This window comes from Zalophus californianus, chromosome 13 (assembly GCF_009762305.2).
Source record: "Zalophus californianus isolate mZalCal1 chromosome 13, mZalCal1.pri.v2, whole genome shotgun sequence".
NCBI classification, from domain to species: Eukaryota; Metazoa; Chordata; class Mammalia; order Carnivora; family Otariidae; genus Zalophus; species Zalophus californianus.
In genome coordinates this window covers 85,069,468-85,086,733 of record NC_045607.1, presented here as the reverse complement: position 1 = coordinate 85,086,733, position 17,266 = coordinate 85,069,468, and the positions used below count along the sequence as shown (strand labels likewise).

The 17,266-nt window shown below is 46.3% G+C and overlaps 1 protein-coding gene across 13 annotated transcripts in view; it reads right to left on the bottom strand.

Annotated features, from left to right (window-relative positions):
* The window catches only part of KANK1 (KN motif and ankyrin repeat domains 1), a 209,761-nt gene that overhangs the window by 26,393 nt on the left and 166,102 nt on the right, over positions 1 to 17,266 (bottom strand). For 10 of the 13 annotated variants that reach the window (XM_027615019.2, XM_027615024.2, XM_027615018.1 and 7 more), the window contains one exon: positions 3,792 to 6,449. In XM_027615019.2, the coding sequence (XP_027470820.1) occupies positions 3,792 to 6,449 (2,658 nt within the window). Of the gene's footprint in view, positions 1 to 3,791; positions 6,450 to 8,081; positions 8,196 to 8,475; positions 8,558 to 8,621; positions 9,054 to 17,266 lie in introns of those variants that run through there. The other 3 variants (XM_027615027.2, XM_027615031.1, XM_027615030.1) reach the window with 3 other exon arrangements.

Here is a 17,266-nt window from a genome sequence, read left to right as displayed (position 1 = left end):
CCATTAATTTGTTACAAGCACATATTCCAGTTATTATTTTAAGAAATTGAATAGGGGTGTTAGGCATTATGGTGCTACAAAAAAGAATGCTCTTTTGCCTGTGAAAAAGGGATGCCCTCGGGGTGCCCGGGTGGCTCAGTCGGTTAAGCTTCCAACCTTTTTTTTTTTAAAGTACACTCCATGCCTAGACCTGAGCTGAGATCAAGAGTCAGAGGCTTAACTGACTGAGCCACCCAGGCGCCCTAAGCGTGGAGACTATTAAAAAAAATTTTTTTTTAAATAAGACATGCTCTTATATCTCCAACCTAGAAAAATTGAGAAGTCTCTGGATTGGGCACAAATACACATAATTCAATTTAGGCTTTGTTTGTAGCTTTTATACAGACTCTGAATGACTCAGAACTGAACATTTTTTCTACTTATTTTGTGTTTTCCATTTTTTACTGATATCTTTCCTTATCTTGATAAAACTGTTAGTTGGGGAGGCTTAGTAATTGAGGGGAAAAGGTGACAGCCAGAATTATGAAGATAAACATTTGGATTAAAAACAAGAGACCATTTGTGCAATTTTTGTGTGGCAATTTGTTCTGCATCTACATTTCCATTTCTGGAAGTAGCAAAAACAGGGACAGCAATGACAGCCGGCATTTACTGATCATCTATGCTTCGGGCTGCAGACTACTACAAATGCTTTACTCACACTGACTCATTAGACGTGCCCTTCGACCCCAGGAAGGAACAAAGACAACTTGTCCTAGGGGCAGAGAAAGAATCTGAACCCAGAATGTCTGGCTTCAGAGCCCAAACCTAGCTTTTAAAAATCAAGTACCGGGTTCCTGTAAGTGATCGTTTATATGCTCTTGGGGACGTCAAACTCCAATTCCACATCGTTTCGGTTGGGGGACAAAATGTCTGTGCTATTCATGCCTTTTGGTACAGAAATGTATTCTAGACTGGGCGTGAACAATATTCTATGTTGTTCGGAGCCCGCAGTAAGCCCCAGTGCATTTGGACACACCTTCACCCTTCACAGCGTCCAAGTGTTGAAAATCTCTACCATATCAAGCTGCTTTGGTTTTCAGTCCATATAGCAAACACCAAGTAACAAAAAGTTTAATGCTCTGCCCTCACCTAACTCCTTCTGCATTAGGACGTTAGAATACAAATGTGATGCGAATTACAGAAATACTTTAAAATTGTTCTCTGAGGGGGAGCTGCTTCGTGACCACATAAGCGCTATTAAAAATATTTACACTGGGCGCCTGGATGGCTCAGTTGGTTAAGCGACTGCCTTTGGCTCAGGTCATGATCCTGGAGTCCCGGGTTCGAGTCCCACTTCGGGGGGGGGTGGTCCCTGCTCAGCGGGGAGTCTGCTTCTCCCTCTGACCCTCTTCCCTCTCGTGCTCTCTATCTCTCAAATAAATAAATAAAATCTTTTAAAAAATATTTATACTTCTGGGGCTCCTGGGTGGCCCAGTCAGTTAAGCGTCTGCCTTCAGCTCAGGTCATGATCCCAGGGTCCTGGGATTGAGTCCAGCATCGGGCTCCCTGCTCAGCAGGGGTCTGCTTCTCCCTCTGACCCTCACTCCACTCATGCTCTAAACTCTCTCTCTCTCAAATAAATAAAATCTTTTAAAAAATATTTATACTTCTGCTCAAATGCTGTAGGTCTTCTACATCTCAGATGATTAATTTAGGTGTTCATTTGCAGGGTCAGATCTAAACAGTGATTTCTGGAATGTCGGTGTGGCTGGAAATGGACCACAAAGCACTGTTACACAGCCAGACAAAACCTCCCTGTTCCTCATGCTCAGGGTGTCAGGCAGATGACCGCAATGGTACAGCGAAATATTTTTGGCAGGAATGTGAAACAGAAACCCCAGTTTGGGGAGGAGGGAGGAAGCTGGCAGGAAAATGTTCTTATAATGGATGACCCACTGTACCATCTGTGTCTGGGGATATTTAAGAGTTTTATTTTGACTTCACATCTGACCTCATGATTTTTAAAAAGAAGTGGAAGCAGACATATGATGAGTTACTTAAGACTTTGCTTCAGTCCACATGTCATTTTTATCCTATTTACTCTAAAATGACCCCTCTGGGGGCACCTGGGTGGCTCAGTCGTTGGGCATCTGCCTTCGGCTCAGGTCATGATCCCAGGGTCCTGGGGTTGAGCCCCGCATCGGGCTCCCTCTCCCACTCCCCCTGCTTGTGTTCAGTTCTCGCTATGTCTCCATCAAATAAAGAGGTAAAATATTTTTAAAAAATAATAAAATGACCCCTCTGTACACTTACTAGACTTGGTTCTAAAAGGCACAAACCCCACCCTTTGGCTGTCATTGTCATGTTCGTGTGTTCTTCTACAATAAACTATCTGTTCCCCAGCATGCTTACTAAAAACTAATACGAATTCAGGTTTGGAAGTGGAAACTTGGGAAGACAGAAAAATATTCAGTTTCAGTCTATTTTAACCATTACCCTTTTGACTATAAAAAAACAAAGAATTTAAAATTTTGGGCAATGGTTTACTCACGTTCAGTCCACACTGCACACTTTCACATCCAATTAAATTCAGTGTGCACTCATCAAATCATGTGAAGCATTTACATTCATTTTACCTGAAGCATTTGGTCAGAGTGGAGGATGTGTTTTTGGTAGCTTCCCCAACCTCAACTATAGTTCAGCTTGTCAACAAAAGAAGCCACATGGGACGCACTATAGCGACATCACCAATGACAACAAAGGTCTCTCCTGAGCTCACTGTGAGCCAGCGGTGAGCACAATGACCACCTTATAGGATGGGTGCCCTTCGAATCCCCATTTTACAAATGAAGTGTAAAGAAGGGTGACTTTCTCTCTCTAGGTCATGAGGGTTCGAGCGAGCGGGAGAGCCAGGAACAAAAGCTCCATCCTAGAAGGACATGATGACTGCTTAGAGACACGTGAAAGGGAAGTCATGTTAACAAGGCTTGCAGGGAAATATTACATGTCATAAAGTCTTCCAGGGTAATTTCTCAATTAGTTTCCGTTCTTAAGAAAAGCGGGGGTGAGCAGGAATCCCAATGAGTAAAGGAAGAGAAAGAACACCTTAAGCACCTGTCAAAATGAACCGTGGGAAAGGCTCCCTTCTCTGGCTCCGGGGGCCCTTATCAGAGAGGCCTTTTCTGGACCACCCCATCTCTAATCGCCCCCACCCCGACCATCACCGCTCACTCTCCCTATAACTGGAGTTCTTTCCCTCATGGCACGAGTCACCTCCTGACATACTGTGCCCTCAACTGGAGTGTAAGCACCGTGAGGACAGAAGCCTATACCTATGCTTGGAAAAGGGCAGGAATAAAATCGTTATTTACTGAATTGATACATGAACTCCCTCCATCAAAGTTTTAATGAAGAACATTTCATGCCAGTATGTTTTACTGAGCATGTACTGGTAACTAGGGTTACAGACACTGTGGGACCTTTGCAGGCTGTCCGGTAGAAAATGAGCAAGTACATATCTAGAAGACATGGCAGCAAACCAACAGCCCCAGAAGACAGCCACCAGGCCAGTCAACCCAAGCTTGCTTTTCTGCTCCCATCAGCCCAAGGCCAGTGAAACCACCAGACAATGGGAATCAGCAGAGCTCCTTATGAGTTTTGATTCTTGGAGTTCATTCTACCCATGATCATTCTAAAGCTTCCTCCAGTGTTTCAAAAAATGGTTCTAGCAGGTGAAAAAAATCCATACCTCCTCCAAGTACACGATCCCCATCCGTCCTCACCCCCAGGTCCCTCGGAACGCCACATACCTGTAACTTTACCCCGGCTCATTTTGGGGAAGTCAGGGTTCCTCAGCTCCTCCGTGCTTGCAGACTTCATGACAGAGTTGATTGAGGACAGGGTGCTAATGAGCTGCGAGTTCAGAGAGCCAATCTGTGAGTGCGGCTCCCCAAAAGCTTCTGCCAGTTCACTGTAGTTCTCAGCCAGCAGAGTCTGCTGCTCTGCCAGTAACTTCTGGACGCGCTCGATGTAGTGGTCCAAGCCGGTCATCATGCCAGGCGCCTGGGGCTGGGGGCTCTCCGTGAACTCTCCAACGGGCTCGTCCCCAACACCTACGCTCCTCCTGCCGGCTGCCAGCCCCGAAGTCAGCTGGGGAGGACCACAAGCTATGGTCCTCATTTTGAGACCAACCAGATAGTTGTCGTGAATATTTATCTGCCCCACGCCTGACTCTTTGGTCTTCACAGCCGAAGGCCTGTCAAAGTCAGAACTGCCAGACAGCACCGTTCCCACGCCAACGGACCGCATCTTGGCAGAGGAGTTGACATCCTTCACACGGCCTTCCCCGATCGCCACTGTCCGCATCTCCACAGCCTGGGTGCTGGTCTGCTTGTCCAAAGTGCTGAGGGAGGTGCTGGTGCTGGAGTCCACGAGGGTGGCCATCTCGGTGTTGGTGGACTGGTCCACCTGTTCCCAAGCCGTACTGGTGTGCCGGCTGGTGGTCGGAGGCACCGCCATGACAGCGGCCTCGACCTGGCTAACAGCCTCTGTGTTCACGCTCCGCGACGTGCGCTCCTTCGGAGGGCAGACGGTCACATCAACAGAACAATCCCCGCAGCCGATCGAGCGCACTTCTTTGAGATTCAGGTTGGTCTTGAGGAGCGAGAGGTCATTCACAGACTCCTCTGTGTTGCTGCCTGTTTCGCAGATACTGATTTCCACGCCCACACTCTTGTCACACGTCTCCACTGACCTCCCCACACACTGGTCACGCATCTCCACCCGTTCCTTGACAATCCACCGATTCAGGGGCAGCTCAGGCCCTGCGGCTCTACTCTCACACCCGGGCTGGCAGGAGACCGCCACGCTGCGCGTGCACACGGAGGTGCACGTGCCTATGTCGGCCACATCCACGTGGCGGCCCGCCATCTGGTCTCTCGTGGGCACCACAGCCTCCACCATCTTGCTGCAGACAGGCGGCTGGGCCGTCACGGCTTTGTCCACCTTCTTCCTCGACCCAGCGGCCTGCAGTTCTTGCTTGAGCTTGGTCATCTCGCGGTCATGTGTGGTTTCCTTCAGTTGAACTTCCAGGCGGTAGATCTTTTCCTTCAGGGCTTCTATGGTCTGCTGCTGCAGCTCGATTTCTTTGTCAGCTTCCGTCGTCAGTCCCAGCATGGCCTCTGTCACGCCGACCCCAGAGCTCCTCGTCTCAGTAATGGTCCCCACTGCGGCGTCCCTACAGGCCCCGGGGCCCCTGCGGTACACGACCACGTGGTCCATGTTCTCGTCGGCACCCACAGCCACGGACCGGCACGCCCCGTTCTCCCGGAGCTCTGAGGAGGCCTCGCCGCTGCTGTCCTGGATCTTCTGCTCCAGGGCCCGCATGTCCGCTGCGAGCTGCCGGAACTCCCTGATGCTCTGTGCGCTCTGCTCTACGCTCCTCATCTCCTCCTCCTCATAGTCGATGTATAATTCCCCGCCGCCTCGCCGGGCCCTGGAGAGCTCTTCCAGCTGGGATGCGTTCCCAGCGCTGTAGGACCGCTTCCTCACGCCCCCGACGTCGTTCTGGGCTGTGGCCCTCTGGTTTTTCAGCTGCGAGGCCAACTGTCTTTTCTCTTCTTGCAAGACCGAGATCTTCACCTGGAGCACGGGGATGGTTCGCACCTGCTCCTCGAGCTCCTTGAGGCGTTTCAGGGCGATAGCCATCTGCTCGCGGATGTGCTGCAGGTGCATGGGGCTCACGTTGGTCACTGGAGTGGAGATCCCGGAGCTCAGGGGGCTGTGGCGCATGGAGCTCCCCATGGACGAAGTGGTGGCAGGAGCTGGGACATAGCCACTGTAATCCCCGTTGCCTTGGTACCCGTTCTGAAGTGGGTGCATGGCGGGATTGTGGTTTCCAGAACCCATAAAGGAGGAGAGCGAGCTCGTGGAGCCCATGCCTCCAAAACTGGCCAGCCTGGGCCGTCGGAACTCACCCGGTGCCACCTGCATGGCGACTCTCTCTTGTTCCAATCTTCTCCGGGTCTCCATCAGCGTCTTGGTGACATGAAGGTTGTGCTTCGGGAGCTGTGGTGACGGTGGTGGCAGCTGTCGGCTCTCCGGGATGGTAAGAAAAGTGGGCGAGGCCTCCAGAGGGGCAGGGGGCCTTGGGATTGGCGTCGATGTCACTTGGCTTCTGGTGAGGAGGAAGTGGGGGCACTGCTTGTTGTCATCACTGTTGGAGGAGGAGAGGGATTCCGTGGAAGTCCATACACCTTGCTGGCCGGGCGCCGCCCGGCCGTCTGGGCACGGCACCGATGGCTTCCGCCTCTTCTGGATGTTCAGTTTCTTGATGGTGTTTCCTTTCTGTATGTCATCCACGTACTTGAGGAAGTCTAAGTCTAGCTGATAACCGTAGGGGGTCTCCACAAAATAAGGATCTTTCTGTTCCTTGTCATGATCTCCATTCAGAACACCCTCTGCTTTTCCTAGGAGAACGAGAAGACAATATGATAAAGCTATGGAATACACTGGGTGGTTAAACAAAAAAATAGCATTTGTGTATGGTGCAGTGTGGCCAACTAGTATGATTTAAGAGTTGACAGCATTCTTTCTGTTCTAATCCTGGATCTACAACTTAACAGCTGGGTGAGTAAGTTAATAAACCCCTTGGAACTTCAGTTTCTCCCTGAGTAAAAATGCAAATACACGTATTTACCTCGTAAGGCTGTTATAAGAATGTAATGACACAGTGGTTTTTAAAGAGCCAAGCGTATATTAAGTCCTCACTAAACACTTTATTTTTGAGAAAAGAACATATTGAAAAAACTTGAACTCATTTCGAGGAGATCATTTCTTTTGTGGTCTCGAGTCCACTGAAGTCTACAGAATAGTCCTTAAGACTCCTATTTTATAAGGTGAACGCTGAGGCACCAAAAATGAAAAATGAAAAGGCAGAATAATGGACCTAATCAGGAGAGATGCAGGAAGCCCGGGATGGGAGTTCTTACAGCAGTCACTCTTCTGCAGACTTTGCAGCCTTTCTAAACGGCGGCCAAGGGCACCCTGGTGCCTGACCACCCTCCCTAAGATCCCAATTTGCCTTGACCCCCTTCCCTGCTGAGAGAGCCAGGACCCAGGGGCCGATGAGGAATTTTAGCAGCATGGGTAGGAACACAGTTGGAGAAGAGACTTCAACTCTATTTTGTCCCTTCCGTTTAAAACCACCACCACCACCAAAAGCCTGCCCCAACTAGAGGAAACGTCTTTCTCCTCTTTGACTTCTTTTAGACAAAACATTCCATATACTAAGCATACCCCGTGTTGTATTTTAACATATCCAAACAGATGCAAACGAGAATGAAAATAAAAGCAAACCTATACTCCAAGCCCTGGATCCTGTGGCATTCAGTAAATGCTACTTCTGGCTAAACCAAACATTTAGAAAAGGAAACGCAAGAACTTTTTCAAGGCACAGACCTTGCTGCTGACCTGAGCTGTGCATTTCAAATTGAAAAGCAAGGCCGTTTTTGTTTGTTTAAATTGTAGGATTAAGTAATGTGTTTTCCTAAAGTCATAATAACAAGCTCTGCATTTTTTGAGCTATGGAAAGTACCCAAAAGCAATGAGTGAAAATGCAAGCCATTTGTACCCCTACTCCTGTCCAGGGTACAAAAACCCACCCGACTGTTGTCAAGTATTTCCAGCAATGTGGGGTGCCTGCCTGCCCTTCCCAGTCCAAACCCTGCTGAGCATTTACACCTCATAGGGTGAATGCCCTGAGTAAACCTTTCGCATCCAATTTGCCCTCTCTCCTCTGAAATGTTGGAAAGAAAAGTACAGAAAGACTGCCAAGCAGCAGAGTTGTGTATTCTCCGTGCCCTGATTTAAAACAGTATTAAACTGTTCTCGCTGTTGGAAATGAGGCACCAGATTTCATTTCTAAGACATGGCAAGAGAATTCTACTTGAAAGAAATGCTCAACCTTAATCACTTGCTCACCCATGTAAGGGTGAGCTGATGATGAGCCGGCACCAGGAAGCTTGTGCTCATGTTAACAGAACTGCGTCTTTCCTTCCCTCTTTCTTTCCTTTTTAACTCCACATGGACAACACGCTCACCCAAAGTATGCAGCCCGACCTGTTTCCAGCGCTGTCTGAAATTCCACAAGCAAAGAGAAGCTGCCCGCTCGGGTGTCAAGCAAAAGCGGGCAGATCTGACGGACAGGAACCGCCGATTCTTAAAATTGGGCTGTGGCTCCTCCAGGCCACAGGGGGCTCAGCCCTGGGACCAGGCCCCCGCCCCCCGCCCCGCGCTCCGCTGCCTAGCGGCCGCCCACCCCCCTCCCAGGCGCCCGCTGCGCTCCCCACCGGCCTGATCGCCCGCAGGCCGCGCACCCTCCTCCTGGGGGGTGGGGTGGGGTGGGGTGGGCGCCCGCTGGGCTCCGCTCCCTGCCGGCAGCTCATTCCCCCTTCTCCGGCGCCCGCGGCGCTCCGCTCCCCGCCGGCAGCTCACCGCCATCCCGGGGGCCCCGAGGGCTCCCCACCAGCCTGATCGCCACCAACCGACCACCCGGCGCCTTCCCGGCCCGCCGGCCTGCTCCCTGCTCCGCGCCCGCTGCACCCCCACCCCCGAGGCGCCCGCCCGGCTGCCCCGCTCACCAGCTGGCTCGCACTGCGTCCCGGCGCTGCCTCGGACGCCCTCCGTCGGTCTTCACCCGGTAAGGAAAGGAGGTTCAACATTCGTGCACCCTTCGCCGGGCCACGCGCGAACACCATAGGCCCAGGTCGCACCAATGAAGTCTCCCTCCGGCTCCGCGGACGCCACCCCCAGCCCACTCAGCCGCTCGGCACTGCCTGCTTTCTTAATGAAAACAGGAACCCGGGATCTCGTGAAAATGTGTGTCCTTCAGGCCAGCGTGGCCAGGCGTACAAATCCCGCGGGCAATTCAAACACCTCCACACACAGGCTGTGCGTCCGCGGTACCAGCCACTTCCGAGGGAGAGTCTGTGTGCTCCTGCCGACGCCCCGCAGCCGCGGCCCCGGTCACCTGAGGACGTGCCACGCACAAGGGACGCCACTAATCCCCAGCAGGTTCTCCAAGCGCACGGCAGTCCTGGCCAGTCAGGGGCCCTGCGGGAACTCTTCTCAGCCCTTGGCTCCTCACCAGCGACAAGCCGTCATCCCTTAACCATAGTAGGAATCTCAACTGAGCTTTTGCCCTTGATGAAAAGTTCTTTTAAAAACCCCACCGTTTTCCAGTTACAAAAGTAGTCCATGCTTATGTTAAAAAAAAAAAAAAAAAGAAAAAAAAATCACCTCCAGGCCACTGAAAGAATAAAAGTCGTCACTCGGCGCTCACTGCTTAGGGGCACTATTAATATTTTGGTATAACTCCAGAATTTTTCTGTGTATTTCTTAACAGTTATTTCACCCATTTTCAGTAGAAAAGGCTAATTTTTATCTATTTCTCTTCAACGTGCTTTTCTTTTTTTTTAAACGCACTGATTTGATGTCAGGATTTAGAATGCAACAAAGCATATCACATTTTTTTTAAGATTTTATTTATTTATTTGACAGAGAGAGAGCGAGCGAGCACAAGCAGGGGTGCGGCAGGCAGAGGGATGGGGAGAAGCAGGCTCCTCGGAGGGCAGGGAGCCCGACACGGGGCTCAATCCCAGGACCCCGGGATCACGACCTGAGCCGAAGGCAGACACTTAACCGACTGAGCCACCCAGGCGCCCCAAAGCACATCACGTTTTTCAGTGAAACTTAACTGGCCAGCCCATCTTTAGTTATTTCTGAAGTTCACAAAAGGCATAGGTCATGCTGAATAATCCCCCAAATGAACTCTGGACTTCTAAATCTGGGACTCAGGAAAGGTTAGAATTTAACCATGTTAGGCTTGATGATTTCCTAATACTGCTTAAATCAGACTATCCTAAGAAGCTGTCATCCAAATTTCATCCCCCAGCACCTAAAAAAGCAACCTGTGTTTCTCAAGGTCATTTTTACAATCAACTGTCCACTGTATGTTCTACAACTAAATAAAGACACCCAGTGTCATTTTTTTACCTCCTGCTTTCTGGTGTACCTTCACATACAGTAACACAAAATATGGCATTTATAAGGCCCTGATTGATTTCCCAGCTTGTCCAAATGTGTAGGTTTTCTCTCTGCGCTTAAGTATCTTAAGAGCAACAAATTTAATTTTTAAAATTTCCTTCACTACTCCCCCTTCCCAATCACACACATCATTTAATAAGATGTGTGGAACTGTGTAGATGTTTAAACATGTTTCCCGAAGGAATAACTGAACATACAGTAGTATATAATGAATTTTTAAGAACATCTTAATATTATGTAGGCAGAAGTTGCTTGCTCTGTATTAGTGTTAAAGACAATTCTTACAAGAAGCTGTTTCAGTGGTTATCTTTAGATTGTAGAATCATGGATGGTTTTTATGTTGTCCCTTATATCTTACACATTTTTACAACACATAGCTACTTATCTCATAAAAAATATTTACAAGATTATAAGAAGTTACTGGGACACAAGAGAAAATGTATTGAAATAAACTCCAAGAAAGTTCTTTTAGGAGGGGGATGAACGGGGCAGCCATGGCAAAGACAGCCAGATGTTCCTCCGTATGTGTTATCCCATCTTTGAAACTAACAGGACTCCTGGTTTAGTTGGGCACATATAAAGACTACATTTCCCTGGCCTCTTTTACTGTTAGTATGGCCATATGCAGAAACGTCATAAAGCAACCCCCCCGGAACCTCCCTTTGAAGAGACATGAATAGTTCTCTGGCCTCCTTTCTTCTTTGTCATGTTCTCCATCCTGCTGCCTGGAATGCAGGTGTGATGACTGGAACACTAGCTGCTTTATTGGACTGTGAGTTCACACATAGGGATGGAAGAACGATGTGCTAGAAAAATCCTGGGTCTCTAAGAGCTCTGCGGATCAGAGCTATCATACTGCACCTGGAAAGCCACCTCTATATGTCTATGTAAAAGAAAGATAAACTTCTCTTTTGTTAAGCTATTTTCCGTGTTGGGTCTCTGTTACTTGGATCTATGCTGAATTCTAATGGATACAACAATCACTCCCCTGTGTCTCCCCTCCCCCACAAAAAATTAAGACCAGATCTTGAAAAGAAAAAAATGTTAAATGATTAACTGGGGATATGTTACAGTAAAATTTTTTTATACAGAAATTTTTATTAACTCAAGAATAATCAGGAAAGAATAAAAACAACAGTTTTTTAAAAAAATCTCTTGAGTTATAGAGAATCGTAACGGCCTGAAACCTTTTTTTTTGGATTAACAGGGTTATGCCTATTTATATATAGCCAAAAACCACTGGCTATGTCTGCAAATGGAATCCTGAAAGTAACAGCTTCCAACTAAATATTCTGGAATCAGAGGGCTGTCCCCTGGGGTTTACAAGAATTTTCTAAATGTCTGGAAATCCAGTGGTGGAGACGGCTCCTGGCACCACCTCTACCTTCATTATATAGCATTTATTACAAGCTTAATTGGGTGCAGAAAATGGTCCCATTCAGTGGAAAGAGTAGGAGGAAGGATTATAATAAAAGGAGGTATAGTCTAGCTGGGAAATAAACACCAAACATCCTAAACACAACACTAATTGAGATCAGTTACAAAGGCATGTCAGCAACAAGAACAACATGATCATACGTGAATAATTAATCAAAACAGAAATGGAGTTAACCAAGAGCTGAGTTTTTAAGGTAAGACAAGTGATGACAGAGTAAAAGGAAAGAGGCAAACGGCCAAGGGCCAGGGCAGAGACTGCCGGTATGGCCCGAGGACACATGAGGTCAGAAGAGAGGGGGGTGGCTGAGTACGAAAGAGGCCATCAGACTCTGGTCCCAGACCAGGGCGATCGGGTCCACTTACGATCACCCTGAGGTGCACACTCAGCCCCACGCTAGAGGCTAAAAAGACCTCCACTTAAGACTGCCTTGACACTGTGTGTGGTTGGACCAAGGGAGGCAAAGAGATTAAATTCAAGGGGGCCAATCAGAATGTTATTATCCTCAAGTCTGACGGGAGGACCAACCAAATAAAAAATTTATTCATACATTCAACTTATAATTAATATTGATAAAAACAATCTTAGGAATAATATCCATCCATCCATCTGTCCATCCATCCACCTGTCCATTTATCTATCACTATTTACCAGGCTCTGTTCTAAGAGCTGGGGACACAGCGTGAACAAGAGATAAGGTCCCCACTTTCACAAGGCTCACACAAGGCTCACCCACTAGGGGGTGGGGTGCATGGGGATAAAACCCAAATAAAATACAAGGCAGAAATGAAACAAAGAGGTGGAATCAGCAGAATTTATACTGTTGCACCAACGTAAGTAGACGGGCCGCTAACAGCAGGTAAATGACTTCTTCGGTTGACGTCATCCTGGGGCCGACCTAAGGCCCAAACATGAACGGTATCAGAGTCCCTCTTCCCGCTTCTCTCTCATGACCCACTTTCTACGGTCTGCAATTTTTTTTACTAATTTTTTATTGTTATGTTAACCACCGTACATTACGTCATTAGTTTTTGATGTAATGTTCCATGATTCATTGTTTGTGCATAGCACCCAGGGCTCCACGCAGAACGTGCCCTCTTTAATACCCATCACCAGGCTAACCCATCCCCCCAACCCCCTCCCCTCTAGAACCCTGAGTTTGTTTTTCAGAGTCCATCGTCTCTCATGGTTCGTCTCCCCCTCCGACTTACTCTTCATCCTTCCCCTCCTGCTATCTTCTTTTTTTTCTTAACATATATCGCATTATTTGTTTCAGATGTACAGATCCGTGATTCATCAGTCTTGTACAATTCACAGCGCTCACCATAGCACATACCCTCCCCAATATCTATCACCCAGCCACCCAATCCCTCCCACCCCCCACGACTCCACCAACCCTCAGTTCGTTTCCTGAGATTGAGAATTCCTCATATCACTGAGGACATATGATACATGTCTTTCTCTGCTTGACTTATTTCACTCAGCATAACACCCTCCAGTTCCATCCACGTCATTGCAAAAGGCAAGATCTCATTCCTTTTGATGGCTGCATAATATTCCATTGTGTATATATACCACTTCTTCTTTATCCATTCATCTGTCGATGGACATCTTGGCCCTTTCCACAGTCTGGCTATTGTGGACATTGCTGCTATAAACATTGGGGTGCATGTACCCCTTCGGATCCCTACATTTGTATCTTTGGGGTAAATACCCAGTAGTGCAATTGCTGGATCGTATGGTATCTCTATTTTCAACTGTTTGAGGAAGCTCCATACTGTTTTCCAGAGTGGTTGCACCAGCTTGCATTCCCACCAACAGTGTAGGAGGGTTCCCCTTTCTCCACATCCCCGCCAACATCTGTCGTTCCCTGACTTGTTAATTTTAGCCATTCTGACGGGTGCGAGGTGGTATCTCATGGAGGTTTTGATTTGGATTTCCCTGATGCCGAGCAATGTTGAGCACTTTTTCATGTGTCTGTTGGCCATTTGGATGTCTTCTTTGGAAAAATGTCTGTTCATGTCTTCTGCCCATTTCTTGATTGGATTATTTGTTCTTTGGGTCTTGAGTTTGATAAGTTCTTTATAGATTTTGGATACTAGCCCTTTATCTGATATGTCATTTGCAAGTATTTTCTCCCATTCTGTCGGTTGTCTTTTGGTTTTGTGGACTGTTTCTTTTGCTGTGCAAAAGCTTTTTATCTTGATGAAATCCCAATAGTTCATTTTTGCCCTGGCTTCCCTTGCCTTTGGCGATGTTTCTAGGAAGAAGTTGCTGCAGCTGAGGTGGAAGAGGTTGCTGCCTGTGTTCTCCTTTAGGATTTGGATGGACTCCTGTCTCACGTTTAGGTCTTTCAACCATTTGGAGTCTATTTTTGTGTGTGGTGTAAGGAAATGGTCCAGTGTTATTCTTCTGCATGTGGCTGTCCAATTTTCCCAACACCATTTCTTGAAGAGACTGTCTTTTTGCCATTGGACATTCTTTCCTGCTTTGTCAAAGATGAGTTGACCATAGAGTTGAGGGTCCATTTCTGGGCTCTCTATTCTGTTCCATTGATCTATGTGTCTGTTTTTGTGCCAGTACCATACTGTCTTGATGATGACAGCTTTGTAATAGAGCTGGAAGTCCGGAATTGTGATGCCGCCAGCTTTGCTTTGCTTTTCCAATATTCTTCTGGCTATTTGGGGTCTCTTCTGGTTCCATACAAATTTTAGGATGATTTGTTCCATTTCTTTGAAAAAGGTGGATGGTATTTTGAAGGGGATTGCATTGAATGTGTAGAATGCTCTAGGTAGCACTGACATCTTCACAATGTTTGTTCTTCCAATCCATGGAACGTTTTTCCATTTCTTTGTGTCTTCTTCAGTTTCTTTCAGGAGTATTTTATAGTTTTCTGAGTACAGATCCTTTGCCTCTTTGGTTAAATTTATTCCTAGGTATCTTATGGTTTTGGGTGCAATTGTAAATGGGATCGACTCTTTGATTTGTCTCTCTTCTATAGCCTGCTACTTTCCTGAATTCCTGTATGAGTTCTAGCAGTTTTGGGGTGGAGTCTTTTGGGTTTTCCACATACAGCATCATATCATCTGCAAAGAGTGAGAGTTTGACTTCCTCTTGGCCGATTTGGATGCCTTTGATTTCTTTTTGTTGTCTGATTGCTGTGGCTAAGACTTCTAATACTATGTTGAATAGCAGTGGTGAGAGTGGACATCCCTGCCGCGTTCCTGACCTTAGGGGAAAAGCTCTCAGCTTTTCCCCATTGAGAGTGATATTCGCTGTAGGTTTTTCATAGATGGCTTTTATGATATTGAGGTATGGACCCGCTACCCCTATACTCTGAAGAGTTTTGATCAAGAAAGGATGCTGTACTTTGTCAAATGCTTTTTCTGCATCTATTGAGAGGATCATATGATTCTTGTTCTTTCTTTTCTTAATGTATAGTATCACGTTGATTGATTTGCAGATGTTGAACCATCCTTGCAGCCCAGGGATAAATCCCACTTGGTCATGGTGAATAATCCTTTTAATGTACTGTTCGATCCTATTGGCTAGTACTTCTGTAAGAATTTTTGCATCCATGTTCATCAAGGATATTGGTCTGTAATTCTCCTTTTTGATGGGGTCTTTGTCTGGTTTTGGGATCAAGGTAATGGAGGCCTCATAAAATGAGTGTGGAAGTTTTCCTTCCATTTCTATTTTTTGGAACAGTTTCAGGAAAATAGGTATTAATTTTTCTTTAAATGTCTGATAGAATTCCCCTGGGAAGCCATCTGGCCCTGGGCTTTTGTTTCTTGGGAGATTTTTGATGACTGCTTCAATTTCCTTAGTGGTTATAGGTCTGTTCAGGTTTTCTATTTCTTCCTGGTTCAATTTGGGTAGTTGATACATCTCTAGGAATGCACCCATTTCTTCCAGGTTATCTAATTTGATGGCATAGAGTTGCTCATAATATGTTCTTATAAGTGTTTGTGTTTCTTTGGTGTTGGTTGTGATCTCTCCTCTTTCATTCATGATTTTGTGGATTTGGGTCATTTCTCTTTTCTTTTTGATAAGTCGGGCCAGGGGTTTATCAATCTTGTTAATTCTTTCAAAGAACCAGCTCCTAGTTTCGTTGATCTGTTCTACTGTTCTTTTGGTTTCTAGTTCATTGATTTCTGCTCTGATCTTGATTATTTCTCTTCTCCTGCTGGGTTTAGGTTTTCTTTGCTGTTCTTTCTCCAGCTCCCTTAGGTGTAGGGTTAGGTTGTGTATTTGAGACCTTTCTTGTTTCTTGAGAAAGGCTTGTATTGCTACGTACTTTCCTCTCAGGACTGCCTTTGCTGTATCCCAAAGATTCTGAACAGTTGTGTTTTCATTTTCATTGGTCTCCATGAATTTTTTTAATTCTTCTTTAATTTCCTGGTTGACTCATTCATTCTTTAGTAGGATGCTCTTTAGCCTCCATGTATTTGAGTTCTTTCCGACTTTTCTCTTGTGATTGAGTTCTAGTTTCAAAGCATTGTGCTCTGAAAATATGCAGGGAATGATCCCAATCTTTTGGTACCGGTTGAGACCTGATTTGTGACCTAGAACGTGATCGATTCTGGAGAATGTTCCATGGGCACTAGAGAAGAATGTGTATTCTGTTGCTTTGGGATGGAATGTTCTGAATATGTCTGTGAAGTCCATTTGGTCCAGTGTGTCATTGAAAGTCTTTATTTCCTTGTTGATCTTTTGCTTAGATGATCTGTCCATTTCAGTCAGGGGGGTGTTAAATTCCCCCACTATTATTGTATTGTTGTCCATGTGTTTCTTCGCTTTTGTTATTAATTGCCTTATATAATTGGCTGCTCCCATGTTAGGGGCATAGGTATTTACAATTGTTAGATCTTCTTGTTGGATAGACTCTTTAAGTAGGATATAGTGTCCTTCTTCATCTCTTATTACAGTCTTTGTTTTAAAATCTAATTTGTCTGATATAAGGATTGCCACCCCAGCTTTCTTTTGGTGTCCATTAGCATAGTAAATGGTTTTCCAACCCCTCACTTTCAATCTGGGGGTGTCTTTGGGTCTAAAATGAGTCTCTTGCAGACAGCATATCGATGGGTCTTGTTTTTTAATCCAATCTGATAGCCTGTGTCTTTTGATTGGGGCATTGAGCCTATTTACATTCAGGGTAACTATTGAAAGGTATGAATTTAGTGCCATTGTATTGCCTATAAGGTGACTGTGACTGTATATTGTCTCTGTTCCTTTCTGATCTATGCTGCTTTTAGGCTCTCTTTTTGCTTAGAAGACCTCTTTCAATATTTCTTGGAGGGCTGGTTTCGTGTTTGCAAATTCCTTTAGTTTTTGTTTGTCCTGGAAGCTTTTTATCTCTCCTTCTATTTTCAATGACAGCCTAGCTGGATATAGTATTCTTGGCTGCATATTTTTCTCATTTAGTGCTCTGAAGATATCTTGCCAGTCCTTTCTGGCCTGCCAGGTCTCTGCGGATAGGTCTGTTGCCAATCTAATGCTTCTACCATTGTAGGTTATATATCTCTTCTCCCGAGCTGCTTTCAGGATTTTCTCTTTGTCTCTGAGACTCAGAAGTTTTACTATTACATGTCGGGGTGTTGACCTATTTTTATTGATTTTGAGAGGGGTTCTTTGTGCCTCCTGGATTTTGATGCCTGTTTCCTTCCCCACAGTAGGGAAGTTCTTCTGCTATTATTTGCTCCAATATACCTTCTGCTCCTCTCTCTCTTTCTTCTTCTTCTGGGA